Source organism: Dryobates pubescens, chromosome 14 (assembly GCF_014839835.1).
Source record: "Dryobates pubescens isolate bDryPub1 chromosome 14, bDryPub1.pri, whole genome shotgun sequence".
In the NCBI taxonomy this organism is placed as follows: Eukaryota; Metazoa; Chordata; class Aves; order Piciformes; family Picidae; genus Dryobates; species Dryobates pubescens.
In genome coordinates, this window is record NC_071625.1 from 8,970,814 (window position 1) to 8,987,560 (window position 16,747).

At 38.7% G+C, this 16,747-nt stretch overlaps 1 protein-coding gene across 1 annotated transcript in view; it reads left to right on the plus strand.

Moving 5' to 3' along the window:
- The window catches only part of ATAD2 (ATPase family AAA domain containing 2), a 34,045-nt gene that overhangs the window by 11,395 nt on the left and 5,903 nt on the right, over positions 1–16,747 (plus strand). The window contains exons 9-24 of the mRNA XM_054167145.1: positions 967–1,071; positions 1,887–1,995; positions 2,220–2,335; positions 3,542–3,716; positions 4,334–4,422; positions 4,849–5,008; positions 6,659–6,749; positions 7,148–7,462; positions 8,607–8,733; positions 10,041–10,224; positions 11,736–11,921; positions 13,256–13,388; positions 13,525–13,721; positions 14,723–14,882; positions 15,243–15,365; positions 15,460–15,609. Of these exons, the coding sequence (XP_054023120.1) occupies positions 967–1,071; positions 1,887–1,995; positions 2,220–2,335; positions 3,542–3,716; positions 4,334–4,422; positions 4,849–5,008; positions 6,659–6,749; positions 7,148–7,462; positions 8,607–8,733; positions 10,041–10,224; positions 11,736–11,921; positions 13,256–13,388; positions 13,525–13,721; positions 14,723–14,882; positions 15,243–15,365; positions 15,460–15,609 (2,420 nt within the window). The remainder of the gene's footprint in view (positions 1–966; positions 1,072–1,886; positions 1,996–2,219; positions 2,336–3,541; positions 3,717–4,333; positions 4,423–4,848; positions 5,009–6,658; positions 6,750–7,147; positions 7,463–8,606; positions 8,734–10,040; positions 10,225–11,735; positions 11,922–13,255; positions 13,389–13,524; positions 13,722–14,722; positions 14,883–15,242; positions 15,366–15,459; positions 15,610–16,747) is intronic.

Below are 16,747 nucleotides of genomic sequence, written 5' to 3' on the forward strand. Positions count from 1 at the left end.
TGCATTGGTGATAATTACAGATTAACAGTATCATTATTGCTGTGGTAGTCAGAGAGTGTAAAGGGAACAAATGGAGGGAGGGAGGCAGGCTACACTTTTTATTAGCTATTAGATCTTTTGAAATGCAGTGTTCATGGTCACTGATAAGGTGATTATGGAGCTTGTGGCTACAGCTGTGTAACTGAAATTCTTTTGTTCCAGAGCTGAAGCCAGAATGTCTCCCTGAAAATCTATTTAATCTTGAAATTATACAAATTATTTTCTTAAAACTGAAGATACTTGAGTGAGAGGGAGAGTCTCTATGGAAGTGGTAACAGATAGATTTTTAATTCTTTTCAACACTCAAATGCTGACTCTGGTTTCAATTTGGAGTCAGTCAATATTTCTGTGTGAAACCATCTTTAAACAAGAGACATGCTAAATGAAATTATAAGTTATAAAATGCGATAGTAGGGACAAAGGAGTAGTGGATCCTGCAAGCAGTTAAAGCATGGAGAATGCTGTCTTTTGCTAGATGTGAGCACTTTGTTTAGCAGACAGTTATGGAAGCAAGGGGTTTTGAAGCCAGACTTGTTAATAAGTTTAAAAGCTGTATGTTTCACAGAGTGGCTACATAATGCTAAGTGAAACTGGATTTGTGTGTGTGTGAGAGAGAGAGATTGGGCAAAATGAGGAATTGGCTTATGGCATTTCTTTGCAAAAGAGTTAAACCTCACACCTTCTTAAGCAAAATTTAATTTTACTGTAACAAAGGAAAACATGTTCTTTAAAGTCAGATTCATAAAAAATGCAGTGACCTGGAAATGTAATAGATCTCCAAGTAAATTCTGAGATGGAATTCACTTAAATTTTATTTTTCACTTGTTTGTTTAAATGTTTAATAGAAATGTAATAGATCTCCAAGTAAATTCTGAGATGGAATTCACTTAAATTTTATTTTTCACTTGTTTGTTTAAATGTTTGCAGACGGAGACACGCAGTCCACAATGATTCCACGTCTTCTTCCTCATCTGATGATGAAGAACATTTTGAGAGGCATAGGCAGCTCAGCCATAACAGAGATTTAAGAAGGTTAGTGAAACTGGAGAATAGGGGAGGGAGAAATCTACTTGGGAGGTGTTAGCATTTGCTTAACTGTGAAACCACCTTCGTGCTGTATGCTTTCTGAATTGTGTCCCTATCTGTTGGTACTGACAGTCATAACTGGGCTCTGTAAAGTGGGATTTTTTTTTTTAGAATTGATTTTTTTAGTGATTTGATTTCTAGGCAAGAATAGGGGTCGGAACACTTCTAATTTTTAGTGTAAAATTCTACTGCTCCTGTGCTTTACAGGGGTATATTCAGAAAGAAAAACCCAGCATAACAGAAAATGTTATAAATAGAGGAAATGACAGAGGTTTTTGTTACTTAACAAAAGCTGTATTAATAACAGTGTAACAAGTAAGTCTTCAGCACAATATTTCTCAGATGTGTGTCTTCTGGCATGTGCATCCCCTGGTCCTTAAGAGGGGGATCAGCAGCAGTGAGCGGCTTTGCTATGCTAGCCCACACTGAAATAATATCCCCTTGGGCTGTAACTTTTTCAAAGCAGAAGCAAAAAGTCCTTGAAAGATATCAGTGTGTCTTGTGGGGGAGGGAGTGACTTCATCACACAAATAAAGGTCAGTTCACAGACAGAATAACTTGTTAGAAGCTTGCATTCATGTGTGTTGACTGGCATGGATGTTTGCTAAGAGTTGTTAAAATAATTAACTCAGTTTAATGTCTAGAGTGGCCATTTTCCTTTATTTACTCATGGACAATAAATGCAAAACAATTTGAATGCAAAAATGATCTAGCTGCATCTTAACCTTAGAGCATTTATCTTTATTCTTAATTCAAATCAGGTGTCTTCCACTCAATTTTCATAAAGATGAGTTAAAGGCAGTTCACAAGGACCGTATGAAAATTGGAGCAAGTCAAGCTGATGTTGATCCAATGCAAATAGATTGTTCAGTAAGTATTTTTAGTTCACTATGTTGGTGAGATGTTGCCAGTATCTATGAAAGCTTTCAATAATGTGCTGTCTACAGCTACCTTGGTTTACAGTTTTCTCTTGAGCAACTTGAAAGTTGCCTAGAACGTTTCCTTTGTGCTGACATAGAATTTCTGATGGGGAAACTCATCAGATTGCAGCTTTCTTTAACACAGGAAATGCATTCTGTTTAATTTATCTCTAGGTACGATTTGATGGTGTGGGTGGTCTTGCTGACCACATTTCAGCTTTAAAAGAGATGGTCGTTTTCCCATTGCTTTACCCAGAAGTCTTTGAGAGATTCAAAATTCAACCTCCAAGGTAACAGGCATTGTTTAAAACTATAAATTCTAATTCACCCGTTTTCAGGGGAATATTCAACTGAGGTATCAATCTGTTTCTGTGCTTCAAAATTTTCAGCAGTGTTGATGGAGATTTTTAGCAGTAAAAAGTAATTTATGGGAAAAAAAGGATAGAATTCAGAATATATACAAGTTCAAAGATTTACTTTAAAAGTGTCATTCCTTTAAAAGGTGAGGTTGGGGTGCTTTTGGTTTGAGTTGTATAGACAAGCCAACTTGATGAGTTTAAAAGCAGGAAGGAATTATCTAATGGTACTCAACTATTATTTGATGGAAGTCCAGTGGTCTCTCCCACCATGTCTGTCTTTTTTTTTTTCAAGTGCTGAATTATCAGTTTTACACTTGATAGGACTTATAACTAGAACCTTACAGTGTTTATTGTGCTTGGGCTAAAATAAGAATCTACCACTTCCTACACAGCTAAATTCTATGTTGCAAAATTAAATTATTAGAGATTTAATTGTTAGCTTTATGTAACTCAATATTTAAATATGACATTAAATTCATTGCTTTCAGTGACTTTAAAAGTGCTAAAAAGAAAGATTTCATTATATGTTTTGCTTCTTTACTCATGGAAATTCTTTTTCAAATAGCAGTGTATTTGCCTGTCTAGTTGATGGCTATATTTGTCTGGAAATGCAGAACTTTAGACTTTAGACTTTTCTCATTTACCATCACCAATGGGAGACCAAATCCAGTAACTTAAAACCTTTCAAGGGAGAATAAAATGCTTCAGTATCAAATCTTGCCTTTTGTGAAAATAAGAATGAATATGCAGTGTATTATTGAAAAACAAAATGGTGATTCATAAGTTAGCCCTCTCTCACATCCTGTGCTGAAGTTTATTGGTGTTTGGCTCTACTGTGCTGTAGCCACCCCTGTTAGTTTGTCAGCCGTTTTGGAAACGTCCTTCTGGGACACTGCAATCTTTTCTCAAGCTTTTGTACATCTGCATTATCCTTCTTATCCATGTTGTTACCTGCTTTGTTGAATTGTGTAGGAGCAAAACACTTCCATCAGCTTTGAATTTTTTTCATACTTCATCTGTTACCAGTGTCTTACAGATTAAGTATCTTGTTTAGGAGAGAAAGAGTTGTGTGCCTTAGGGATGAGCGTTGTAATAGATACTTTTCGGTGGTGTAAATACCTTATTTTTTCATTCCAGAGGCTGTCTGTTTTATGGTCCACCAGGCACTGGAAAGACACTGGTTGCTCGTGCACTTGCCAATGAGTGTAGCCAAGGTGACAGGAGAATATCCTTTTTTATGAGAAAAGGTGCTGACTGCCTTAGTAAATGGGTGGGGGAATCGGAACGCCAGCTTCGTTTACTATTTGACCAGGTAAGGTTGAAATGTGCTATGTGTTCTCTCCAAGTTGTAACTGTAATTTCCTGTGCTTAGTATTTTTTAAGAACTCTCTATCGTGTTTTGTCAGTTTCTTCCACTGAAATGAGATTGTCAGTATCCTTTTTTCAGTAGGTTGTTTTAGGGGCTTGAAATCTTGACATGTATTGCAAAAGATGAATACAATAAACAAGAGAACCTCACAAAGAAAACTCCAGCAACAAAAAAGGCTTCAAGAGGCAAAAGATAATGGTTTTAGATCAGAGAGAAACAGATGCAGGCTGAGAGCATGGCCATTTCAATTAATAATGGAAAGCACTTACTTCCAGAACGTGGAATTGAATTAAGTCCTGGCTCTGTTCTCAGGGGTTGCCAATAGCTGTAAAAATTACTGGTGTGATTTGTTTCCTGACACCTAATCTCAGTGGGTTGATACAGGCTGCTCTCTTCTGTTGCTTGTGCCAGTTATTCCATTAGCCCAATTAGTAGAGATGCTTCATGTTAGTCTTTAGAATCTACTTCTGGTGACTTTCAAGCTGTAACATTCTTCATGCCTTTTCTCTTCCAAGTAGTGCTGTTTCACTGATGTCACACTACCTCTGCTTTCATTCCAGGCCTACCGCATGCGACCTTCAATTATTTTCTTTGATGAGATAGATGGGCTTGCTCCTGTACGCTCCAGTAAACAGGATCAGATTCATAGGTACTACACTGTTTGTATCTGTGTAGAAGCTCCTTCCTCTCTGTGAAAAGAAGACCACAACTTCCTTAAATTTGTGGTGGGTGTCCCTGCCCATGGCAGGGGGGTTGGAACTAGACGATCCTTGTGGTCCCTTCCAACCCTGACTGGTACTGTGATAAATTTGTGATGCTTATTTATGCTGAAAACTAACTCACTGCTTCTGAATTTAAGATGCATTTTAAGCCATACCTGAAAACCATTCACTAAGCTTGACATCAGCACAAGGCCTGTGTTACCCTGACTTTTTGTTTGTTAAAACGGGTCTTTCGCTAATCAACGTCCCATCAATTAAAAGCTTGTTCCTTTGGAATGATCATTGCAGAAAGTTGTGTTAGAATGTAACAAAACTTGCTCAAAGAGTGAGTTAAAATTATATTTTTCTGTTAGCTCTATTGTTTCAACACTTTTGGCACTTATGGATGGCTTAGACAGCAGAGGAGAGGTTGTGGTAATTGGAGCCACCAACAGACTAGATTCCATAGATCCTGCCCTACGAAGACCTGGACGCTTTGATCGAGAGTTCCTCTTCAACTTGCCAAATAAAGAGGTCAGAACTTAAACTCAACCTTAATGCTGATGTGGCAAAGTCCATCTTTATAACAAAACCAGACAGCAATGTAATACCACAGAGCAGTTAAAGTTGAAATTGGTATTGTACAACTTAGAAGAGGGATCTCTGGAAAAACTGTGTTGTGCTGTGGAGGGCAGATCTGGTACTGAATCTATGTCATTAAGACCATTTCAACAAGTAGTTATTTCTGTAGTTGCTTTTGATTTCTCAGTGACTAGCTGAGAAAATGGGATGCTGCTCGTCACTAAAATGTTAAAGACAGAGTGATTGTGCAAATTGACTATAAATTACTGTTGTCTCATCTTGAAAATGAAAGAAATGGTGTACACTCAAGAATTCCTTTTTGCTAACAAAACCTTTTACCAGAGCTCAGGCTGGAGAGAATTAATTTTTTTCATTCCCAAAGTGATTCATCTTTGCTTACTTATTTAATCCACTCATGTACTTTCACCCTGAAGTGCCCTTGTTCTCAGTTTAGAAATTGATAGTGGCTGTACCTGTGTTGGATTGTTCCCAGGCTGGGTATCCTGGAAGGATACATTTAAGCATTTTGGGGATCTGATATTTTTACTGGTACTTATCAACAGGGAGTTGGACAAAGATGTGAAGTATACTGCACAAGGTGCAGGGCTTGGGAAGCTTCTCATTCTGTGGCAATAAGTAAGCAATGGAAAAAAATAGGTGTATAGAACCTGAAAAATATTAGGGGGGAAGATAGGGTGCCAAACTGGAACTCTGTTGTTGTGGTTTTTCTCTGGCTGCCACTGATATTTCTTTTATTAGCACTTATTTAGAAAAGGATAAAATGCCTATTGGTTTGAAGGCTGGTGGAAGTGCACTAAACAGGATATTTAACACCAACATTTGTCTCCAGTTTTTATTTGCTTTCAGGCACCAGGAGAGGAAATGCCATGAAACAGATCTAACACATGATTCCTTACTGTGGAAGGCTTCTAGAAGTCTGCTATAATTAATCTGTGTAGCATGAAATAAAGTCTTGCTAAGATCAGAGATGAAGATAGGCAACACTTGACATTTTTCTAGATCGGTGACAGTAGCTTGAGTCATAATTATTGTTCTTCTTTGTAGTAATTGTAACAATTTGAAAGGTAGTGCTAGAACTGTTGTCCTTGAGTGAAGTGGCAGAAAAGCAAATCTGATGAACTAATGAGACTGTCACCATGAAAATTTTGCTAAATTTGAAAGAATTTTCTTTGAGGGAAAACATCTCTGCAGATAAGTATTTTGACTACATTTTTTTTTCCTCAGGATCATTAGGTCCCATACTTGTGAAACCATTTACGGAAACTAAAAGCCTTTTATTTCACTGCAGTCCCCCAGAAGGAGTTCAATGGAACATGGTCTAGTCATGAGGTCTGTCGAGACAGGTTGGACTTGATGATCCTTGGGGTCTCTTCCAACCTTAGTGATACTGTGAAGCTGAGAATTGTTAAATTTCCTGCTTGAAAAAGCAGAGGGCATATTAACTTTGAAATACTTAAAACTTCAGCAGATAAGAAAAGTGTTTTTATATTAGTATGAAGATTTTGGGGGCTTTGTGTTGCGGCAGGTTTTTTTTTAAGAGGGAACTTAGGACAAACTGAAATGCAACCGTTTTGTTTGCAGGCTAGAAAAGAGATTTTCAAGATTCACACACGTGATTGGACTCCTAGGCTATTGGACGTCTTTCTTGATGAGGTAGCTGAAGAATGTGTTGGTAAGTGTGAAAACAAAGTGAGTTACTGCATGTGACCAAGCCTTAAGGAATCTGAGCTTGTACCAACCAGTAGCTAAGCTCTTGTGCCTTGCTGCAGCGTGAGGCAGCTGGCATATCTTGGGAGCGAAAGCAGATCTTTTCTTTTTCTTTTGTCTCTCAGAATGTTGAATGGGGTTTGGGTATCTTCCTCAGGAGCAAAGTTTTGAGTAGGAGGCTCTGTCATAAGTGCAAGATACCAGGCTGCAAGTCATGTAACCAAAGCTCTCTGTAGTGCAGTAACTCTTAAATTCTCTCTTAACCTGTTCGCTTTTGGCGGCATACAAAGTCACCTTAGAAGCCTTGCCCTTGACTTCTGTGTTACCTGAGACTGACGTAACATTTGATTCTTGTTTGTTTAGGATACTGTGGTGCTGATATCAAATCCTTGTGTGCTGAAGCTGCCCTCTGCGCTTTGCGCCGCCGCTACCCTCAGATATACAAAAGTAATGCGAAACTGCAGTTAGATACTGCTTCTATTAAAATAACAGCGAAGGATTTCATCATGGCTATGCAGAAGATTGTTCCAGCTTCACAGAGGGCTGTGGCTTCACCTGGGAGAGCCCTGCCACCCAATTTAAAACCCCTCCTTGAAAACACACTAGCAAGTATTTTAGAAGCCTTGCAGAAGGTGTTTCCCCACGCAGAACTTGCGCTAAAGAAGGACCAACAGCAAGGTATAACAATGGCATCCGCCTCTTTAAAGTTTTGCAAGAGGGCAACGCTTTGATTTGTGCAGTCAACATAGGCAAAGCTCTCGGCTACAAGGACAGCAGAATTTTATAATATGCATGTGGACAGTGCTGGATGGGAGCTGTGAATGACTCATAAAAAGTAGAGAACTATGCATTCTCTTGTCATTTGTGGAGATGAATCGAAGGTGTATAAGGCACCTCCTTCAAAACAAATGTTGAAATTGGGGGAGAAGTGTGTTTTTACATGGATGCTTCAAATTCCTGTCTGAAAAATGTCAGAACCACAGTACGAGTGGTTTAAGCTGAACTGTGTTTTAGCTATCATGATCTTTAGCCTTAGTCTCTTAACTGAAATGTTTGAGGCTCATGCGGTATGCTTGCACCTGAGAACGTTTTAGTAGTGTATGCTTAGGGGCTTGGCTTGCATAGCATATGTGAGCTCATGCCTTGGCTGCATCAGCCCTATCAGGTTTATTCTGTGACATAAACTCATTCCACTCCTGACTAATGGGGATCTGTAAATAGGTAGAATAGCCTGCTGGTTACAGTATCCTACCAGTATTACTCCCAGCAGAGCTGACAGATTGTTTGCATTGGTAAAACAGGCAGAAACCCTCCAACCAAATGAAAGCAGAGAAGCTAGAAGTTCAGTAACTGCATGCCTTCTCTGTTTTCTGCCTTTGGTTATGTCCTCCTTCAGCGATTTTTGAGGAGCCTTACTTAGAAGATGTGTTGGTCTGCATATTCTGACTCACTAGTCTTAGACAAATGGAAGTCTGGCTATCACATTCACTTAGTTCCCTACATCCAGAGGTGGGGGCCTGCTCCAGGAAGAAATGGTGGTCTTGGGTTTTTCAGGTGTTTAGGAACTACAGAAGTTGTTCCTAACCATCTTTATCCTGAAGGAAGAACCTCCCAAATTTTCAACAGACAGGTACTACATTAGGCAAATCAGAGACAGTCTCCTTAGAGTATAATGAAATCTTCAGAAAACAGTGTTCAGTGCATGCCCCCAAAATGAAGAAATACAAGACAAGTGACTTCAGTGCTGATTTAGAAGCTGTATTAATGTGAGAGCAAGATATAGACTAGCCAGAGAAGTTAACAAACCTTTCTTGTCTTTCAGACAGTTCAAATCATATGTTAAGTAATAATGCAATTGACAGCGATGAGGAATCACCATCAATCTTTACAGATGAGTCGACTCATAAAGTTCCTGATAGAGAAAAAGAAAAATTCCTCAATTTTAGCAGGTAAATGTTTGTTTCCATTTTTCAGAGGGGTGGGTCTGTGAGTAGTTTGGGTGTGAGGGATGGTAGATGGAGGAGTAAAGTGTGTGGGGAGCGTGATCGATACTTGCGAGAAGTAAGCATGAAGATCCAGCTGGGTACTGATGTTCTGCTGGAGTATACTGCCATAACTTAACAAACTGAATGGCCCAGCCCTCTGTTCCAAAGTCATAGAGTGGCCTGCAGACCATTAGAATGTGTTAATTTCATCAATAGTACTCCTTGAAAAATTCAAGGAATCTGTGTGTCCTTTTAGCTGAAGTCGTCCCTGGACCTTCTACCTTCCAAGATGTTAAACCAAATTGGTAGCAAATTATGTAGCAGAAACAAAATTGAAAAAACTGTGAGAAAAACCTAAACCATGCCTGCATTTTGAACCTTTCACCTATTAGGTTTATGTTAATCTTCCAGCATTTTAATGTGGAAGTTTTATAAGCCAACAGCTGAAAAAATAACTCCCTGCTGGGTCAGTTACTTTTTTCATGTTTTATTGCTGTGCTGTCCAGAAAGTTTTCTGGCCTGCAGAACTTGGTTAGTACTTCAGCCAGGAAAGGTACAACAGTATTGTGGTGGTATAAGATATATATATAACAGTATTATGTTCTTCACAATTGAGTTTCATGCCAGTAAAGCAAGATTTCTAGGTATTTAATACACAAAAGATGAAACAGAATCACTGAATAAAATAAATCTTAGGTGTATTTAGTGCACTGTTATAATTTAACCAGTCCACAGCTGTGTACTTCTTTAGATATAGCTCATGTGTTTCAGCACCCACATTATTTATTTTTTTTCTAGAAATGTTCTGCTCCTTCCTTTCCACCATCTCCAGTAATTATGGCCAATTTCAGCTAAACTTGACAGATAGAGAGATCTCAGTTACTTAAACTGAAGACCTACTGAAAATTGGTGTGTTCAGCTGGCAAAGAGATGTGCTGTGTGCTGAGAGAGTGAGTTGTTGTTCTCTCCCATGTCAGGGTACTGACCAGTTGTGTGTGTTACTGACCAACTGGACAGTCCCCTTGAGGGACTGAGGAGTTGTTGGTTAACTCAGCCATATGAATAGCAGACATGTTGGGGATTGGCAAGATTTTGTAGGGGAGGTACAGTAAGCAAATGGGCTCCTAGTCTTCCCAATCACAGGCCAGCTTCTTATTTATTTGAATACGGAGGGTACTTAGCAAAGAAAAAGTGTGTAGGGGAAAAAACCCTTCAGTGTCTGTGTACCTATTCATCACCTCATTTTTAAACTTGTTCTCCTCTTGTTCTAGAAATGCTTATTACCAGCCAACATCCTATAGGCCACGGTTCTTACTAGTTGGAGAGCCAGGATATGGGCAAGCTTCTCACTTGGCACCTGCAGTAATACATGCCCTGGAAAAGTTTTCAGTTTATACACTGGAGCTATCACTGTTGTTTGCTAGCACCACATCACCAGAAGAAACATGTGCACAGGTATCTTTTTCTTCTCTTTAATCTCATGAGATTCATGAATGCTGTATAAACTAGTAAAGGAAGCAAAATTCATTGTTAGTGGAGGTGTCCTGGTTTGAATATGCTGTTGTGTTTGCTTCTGTCTGAGAATCCACTTTTCTTCTAGGTTGGATTATACCAAACAAATGGATGCTCTACATGACCAAATTTTCCATTCCAAATTAAATAGTGCTAGCAGTTTGGGAAGATGGGATGTGCTGCTAATAAACCCCTTTTTATGGCAAGAAATCCTGCTGGTGTCAGTGGCATCCAGGAAGTTGTTTTCATTGCTTCTTAAGAATCTGTGCTCCATGTAAATGGCTCTGTGTCAGCCTGACTGCATGTAATGCACTTCTTGTAGCCTTCTTTTTTTATTGTATATGTAAGGTAATCCAAGCTTAGGGAAAAAGAGATGTTTCTCTATTTTATATATCATATACAGCTTGTAACACTGCAGCATATGCAGTAAAAGCCTTAAAATTCATGGAACGTGTAACGTTTTTACACTGGTGTAAAGCATTTTGACACTAGAAAACTTAAATATAAGCAGATTTAGTGCTGCTTTATGTTTTACTTTTAGGCAAGAAATCCATTTGGTTATTTGGCATCTCTGTATTAAAATATTTTGACCTTGAGTGGCAACATTTGAGAGCTGTACAAGTAAGGGCAGACACATTACCTGACTGGATATTTATTTATCTTTTTTTCTTCTTTTTTCTGTGGTTTTTTTTTCCTCTTGCTGTGATGTAACTACCATGCCTAGTCACTGCCCACACATAGCGTGTGCACTTCCCATCTTGTGACAGGAACTCCCCAAATACTGATAATCTTGAAAGGGTGCATGAAGAAGTTTGTCATCTGCAAAAACTGTTGCCACTTTCCTCAGGCAGTAGATTCATGTCCTTCTTTGTGATTGAGGTACCATCCTTAGGCAATGGCTTGTGTTCTTCCAAAGCATGTCTTCTTGTCCACTGGATCCTTTGGTATAGCGGGAGGCAGTGAATAATTGAGGCAGCCTAAAGACTGGTCACCTCTTACAAAATGTACTTAAAATTATGAATTGTAACCAGGTCTCTTGCAGTGCCAGCCCTCATCTTCTTGTGTCTCCAGATGGACTTGGAAGTATGCCCACTCTATATGGAAAGTGGTGTAGTCACAATCGTGTAGTGATTTACACAGGCGGATACACCTTGCTGAAGGATTAGTTTTGTTTCTTCAGGCACATCACCACATCAGCTGAGTTGTGAGGTGCTTTAGGAGTTATCTTACACCTGAGTGGTTTGAAGTCAGGTCTGTTTCTGTCTGTATGAAAATCTCTATACTGGACTCAAAGCAGAAATTTTGCCTTATTGTTAAGGAGTCTTTTTTTTTGTTGATTTGTTTTGATGTTTTGGCTTTGTGTACTCCTATTTTGTAACATAGTTTGATGCCTAATTATTTATTAGCCTGTTCTACATGGCTTAGTTTTCTTATCTAAGCTTTCATTTTACCAGTTGATGCAAGAAGCTCAAAGAACAGCACCCAGTATAATTTATATCCCACATATTCATTTGTGGTGGGAGGCTGTTGGAGCTACATTGAAAGCTACGTTTACAACACTGCTGCAGAACATTCCAACGTTTGCTCCAGTTTTGCTGCTTGCAACATCTGATGTGCGTCACGCAGATCTCCCAAAAGAGGTATTTCTCTTGGTACTTTCCTTAATGGTTTTTATTATCTTTCTTGTTAAGATTTAAATCCTTTTGGCATTGGAGCACTGTGCACTTCGAAGCAAATTCATACTGTGGCTACTCAGGCACCCTGACCAGATCTATGGAAATCTGCTCAGACAAAAGAATGCCCAGAGCATTTGTCTGAAATGTTTTCTGAGTGAAGAGATTGACTTTGACCCAACTTTTTCCTCACTTCTGACACACTTATACTTATTAGATAGATCTATAAATGTATTTCAGACAAGAGTTCAAGTGACTTCAAGATGGTTAGCTATGTCCTTGGTCAAGAATATATGGTGCTTGAAATGTAAATGGGAAAAAAAGAAGTTTGTACTGACAAGTGAAAGATACTTTTACTGAAAAAGTACCCTGCTTACACTGTTAAGGAAATGTGGATTTAAATTTAAACGCTTTAATAAACATGACATTCTTTTCATATAGGTGAAACCTTTACAAATTAGAAAGCTCAGCTACAGCTTCTGCTTAAGTAACCTGGAAATCAGTTTTCAGTTGTATTCCTTAGCAAAATCTAGTAAGAGTACGTGCTTAGCTTTTTGCACATCTGAGGGTGTGTGTTAAAGGAAGGCAATTAAAATGTAAATAGGCTGCTCTGATGATTTTTTCTCCCAGTTACTGGGGAAGAGAGGACTTACCTACACGTTTTTATCATCAAATGCTTTGAAGGCACTTCACTTTCTACATAAGTTTTTATACTGTCAATAAATTCCTTCTATAATAATTTGTGATATTATTTCTTGTGTGCATTTTGGTAGTAGAGATTGAAAAATGGATGAAAACCTCAAAGTATGCAACTTCAGGCACCTCACTTAATTAAAAAACAAACACAAAGAACCACAGACACACACACAAAAAAATCCCCAAACCAACCAACCAACCATCCAAAACCCAAACAAACAACAGAAACCTGACCAAAATGCCCACACTTGTCTACTGAACCCTGCCTGTTCCCTCTTATAGCTGCTGTAAAGATTCAAACTGGAGAGCAAGGCAGGGTGGATACAGAAGAAGCAGTCTTGGAGGTGGTAAAAGTCACCACTTTAATGGTGTATCATATGGTCCCTTCATTGAACTTTAACTCTAGAGGTGTTCCCTAGAGAAGCTTACTTTAATTTGCTGTGCTAACTTGTGAAAATCTAGCCTTTTAAGGCCAAAAAGCTAACTTTTTGCAGTTTGTCTTATCCAGATGATTATTCACTTAATTTAGAGAGGTACTCATCTTTGGGATTAGAATATGAATTTGTGTGGCCTTATCTGAAATACCTTTTCTCCTCATTCTTTAGATAAAAGAATTGTTTATTAATGATGATGAAGTTTTCAAAGTTGAGGTACCTAATAAGCAAGCAAGAGCAACATTTTTTGAGGACTTAATTCTAAATCAAGCTGCTGAACCTCCTGTGTCAAAAAAGAATGCAGGTGAGGATATTTTATTTATAAAAATTGGGTAACTGTAAATTAATAAGTCTACAGTGTTTGATGGTAATGTTCTGTTAATAATTCTTCTTATGCTTGTAATCAAGTACTATAAATTGACTAAAAGTTTCTGATTAAGCTCGTCGGCCCCTGGAAGTACTTCCCCTAGCACCACCACCAAAGCCTCCACAGCTGACAGAGGAAGAACTAAAGCAGCTGGAGCAGGAGGAGGAGGACACACTGCGTCACCTTAGAATATTCCTGAGGGATGTGACTCACAGGCTGGCTGTCGATAGGCGTTTCAGGGCCTTTACAAAGCCTGTTGACCGAGAGGAAGTAAGTTAGTGTTGATCTGCAATACCGTTTTATATCTGTGTATTCATCATTTCTTTGTGTGTTTCTCAGTTTTTACATGCTCTTTATAGGAAGGCTTATTCTTGGTTTCAGGACCATACTTACTATTGCAATTTTTCAAGAAGCAGGGAATTAATTTTGCCTATACTTCTGCTGACTCCTTGAGGCTCTCAGATGTCTATTATTGGCATATTCATCAAAAACCCTGGTTTCTTCCAAAGACGTCTTTGTGTAGGCATGTTGCAGCATTCTCTGTTGCATATTGGGCCTCTCAGTATAAAATCAACCATAAGGACTGGAGTTTCTTCTTCCTCCCATACACGTCTTGCATCTCTTTCTCATGTAATCTATTGAATAAGTGTAAGCCAAGGGAATAAACATCAAGTCAGCTTTAGCTTTAATACAGCTTTGTGCTTCAGCAACGTCCTGTTTCCCTAAGTATCCACTGGCTTGTCTGTCCCTTTACTAAGTTTCTGAGATGTGAATAATGTAAACAAACATAGGTGTCCTCATTTAAACTAGTCATTAGGCTCCTTTTATGGCCTGGATAAAAAAAAAATCAGCACCTCTGGGGCTAGTTATCTCATTCTAAAGTAGATGCCTAGGACAGATACTCTAAAGGTGCAACTCTTGCAGCCTTTTCCTTGCCACTGCCACCAAAGACAATCTTGGGTGATTTTACCAAGAAAGGTTTGTTTGCTGAAGCAAAGTGAAATGGATCCTGCTCTAGATGCTGTTCCCATCTCATCCCCTACACATGCTTGTAACCTTCCTGCTTGTGTTTTCCCCGCTTCTGCTCCATCTCTTAAAAGCCAGTTGAAATAGCCCTTCTATTTTCAAGAAATTAACTGTTTAGCTTCCACATCTTTGGATGTGTCATAATTATTTGGGGGTTTTAACAAGTCCTTTATTTAACTTTATAAAAATAATGAATTTGGGTGGATACTGTGTTAATTCTCTGAGCATGTGTCTCTCATTCATAGGTACCAGATTATAACACAGTTATTGAACACCCCATGGACCTATCAACAGTCCTCTCCAAGATTGACCTCCACCAGTACCTAACTGCAGCAGATTTTCTTAAAGACATCGACCTAATCTGTAGCAATGCTCTAGAGTACAACCCAGATAGAGATCCTGGAGGTGAGGATGTGGGTTTCACCCTAATTTGGATAAAATAAAAGTTTATATATAGATAAATGTCTTCTGTGGACAGTAGATTTGACATTAGACCATTATTAACATCCACAAGGAACATTTCTTGCCAGACTGTAAACGTTGTATCATTAAACTACTTGGGCATGAAATGGTGATCAAAGTATTGATAAGTAACCACTGCTTTTTGCTGCTGTTAATTATTAACTTCCACACTGTTAGGCTGAAAATACTCAGGAAGAAAACTTTCCAGCACCTACCTAGGAGAAGAGCAAAATATTTCTAAGTAATCAAAATGAAGGATTTCACTGGCTGGTAGAAAATACTGGGTTCTGACTCAAATTTCAGATCGTCAGATTAGGCACCGGGCTTGTTCTTTGAGGGATACCGCGTACGCCATAGTGAGGGAAGAAATGGACGAGGACTTCGAACAGTGCTGCGAAGAAATCAAAGAGTCTCGTGAGGAAAGAGGTATGGGGTTTGATGCTGAGGATTTTGGGGCTCGTGTCAGTGTGTGTAGCCAACAGTGCAAGACAGTTCTTTGTTGTCTGTTCTTTGTTGCAAGGTTGTAGCTCTTCAAAGTATGCTCCATCTTACTACCATGTAATGCCAAAGAAGAACTCTGTTCCTGGGTGTAAGAAAACTGACCCAAAGTGTAATGAGAACACGAAGGTGCCAGCAGCACCTGTAGATGCCAGTACACCCTGCTGTCCAGGCAAGTTGCGTTTTATTCACATTTTCTTGGAGAAGCTGCTTGGAGAACTTCTTGGAGAAGTTTGTGATACTTCCTCTGTCCTCGTGACACAACAGGTTTCTGTGATCCCCGGCTCTTCATGCCAGAGGCATTATGCTTTTCAATTCACTTCAAAATGTGAGAAAAACACAGATGTCATGCAATCAATGTGGTTATGAAGTTCAAGTACAGTGACTGGTTGGCACTGTAAGACCCTAGCCTTGATGGCCCAATTGACATTTCATGGGTGCTAAATTGCTAGCTCTTGAAATCCAAAACATGGTTACATGGCAATTTCTGAATACTCCATTAATTTTTTGTTACATGAAACAGTATTTTGCCCTTTCCTGCCCTCAAATATTGAACTCTATGTCACTTTTTACTGTGATTTCCAATTGAAAGGGGAAGGAGGGAAAAAATACAGAGCAATAATAATAGATATGGAAAGGAAAGCTCATTATTTCCTCACTCTCCTGTGAAAAGGGCATGAATGAACAAAGGGTTTTCAGGCTCTTTCAGTTAAAATGTATGACATAGTGTGAAGATTTGGGGTCTCACTGACATAGCTGGGAATGTTGCCATTGACTTCACACATATGCTTTGTCCAGTACTCTGTGAATAGAAAAAATGGTGGGATTTTCTTGAGAGCAGAAATGCAAAGTTAGTTTTAAACAAAGTTAACTGACTCAGAAAGCCTGTGAAGTGTAAATCTTTACAGACAATTTTTTTCTCCATCAAATAGTCCCTTAAAATTGTCGCTAATTCTGCCCAATATGTGTTTAGCTTTTGAGGTTAACAACTTTATGAGAGATTGGAAGCACTTGTCTCCAAATGCTTTTTTGTTGTTCATCTACATTAGGTAACATAGTAAGACAGTAAGAAACCCCTCCTAATAACCTTGCTTTGCAGTAATGCTTTCTATATAAAGTAAGAATTTTCTGCACAGATAAAATCTTGATGATTTTGTGAATGAAATACTGTAGCTGGTTTTAAAAATCTAATAGCAAATTGACCTCACTGGCTCTGTAGGGAGACAAACAATGGTACTTGAGCTCCTTTGATCATTTTCCTTGTATGTCAAATGAGATGAGAATGCTGGATCTTGAAGTAAGAACTGTTT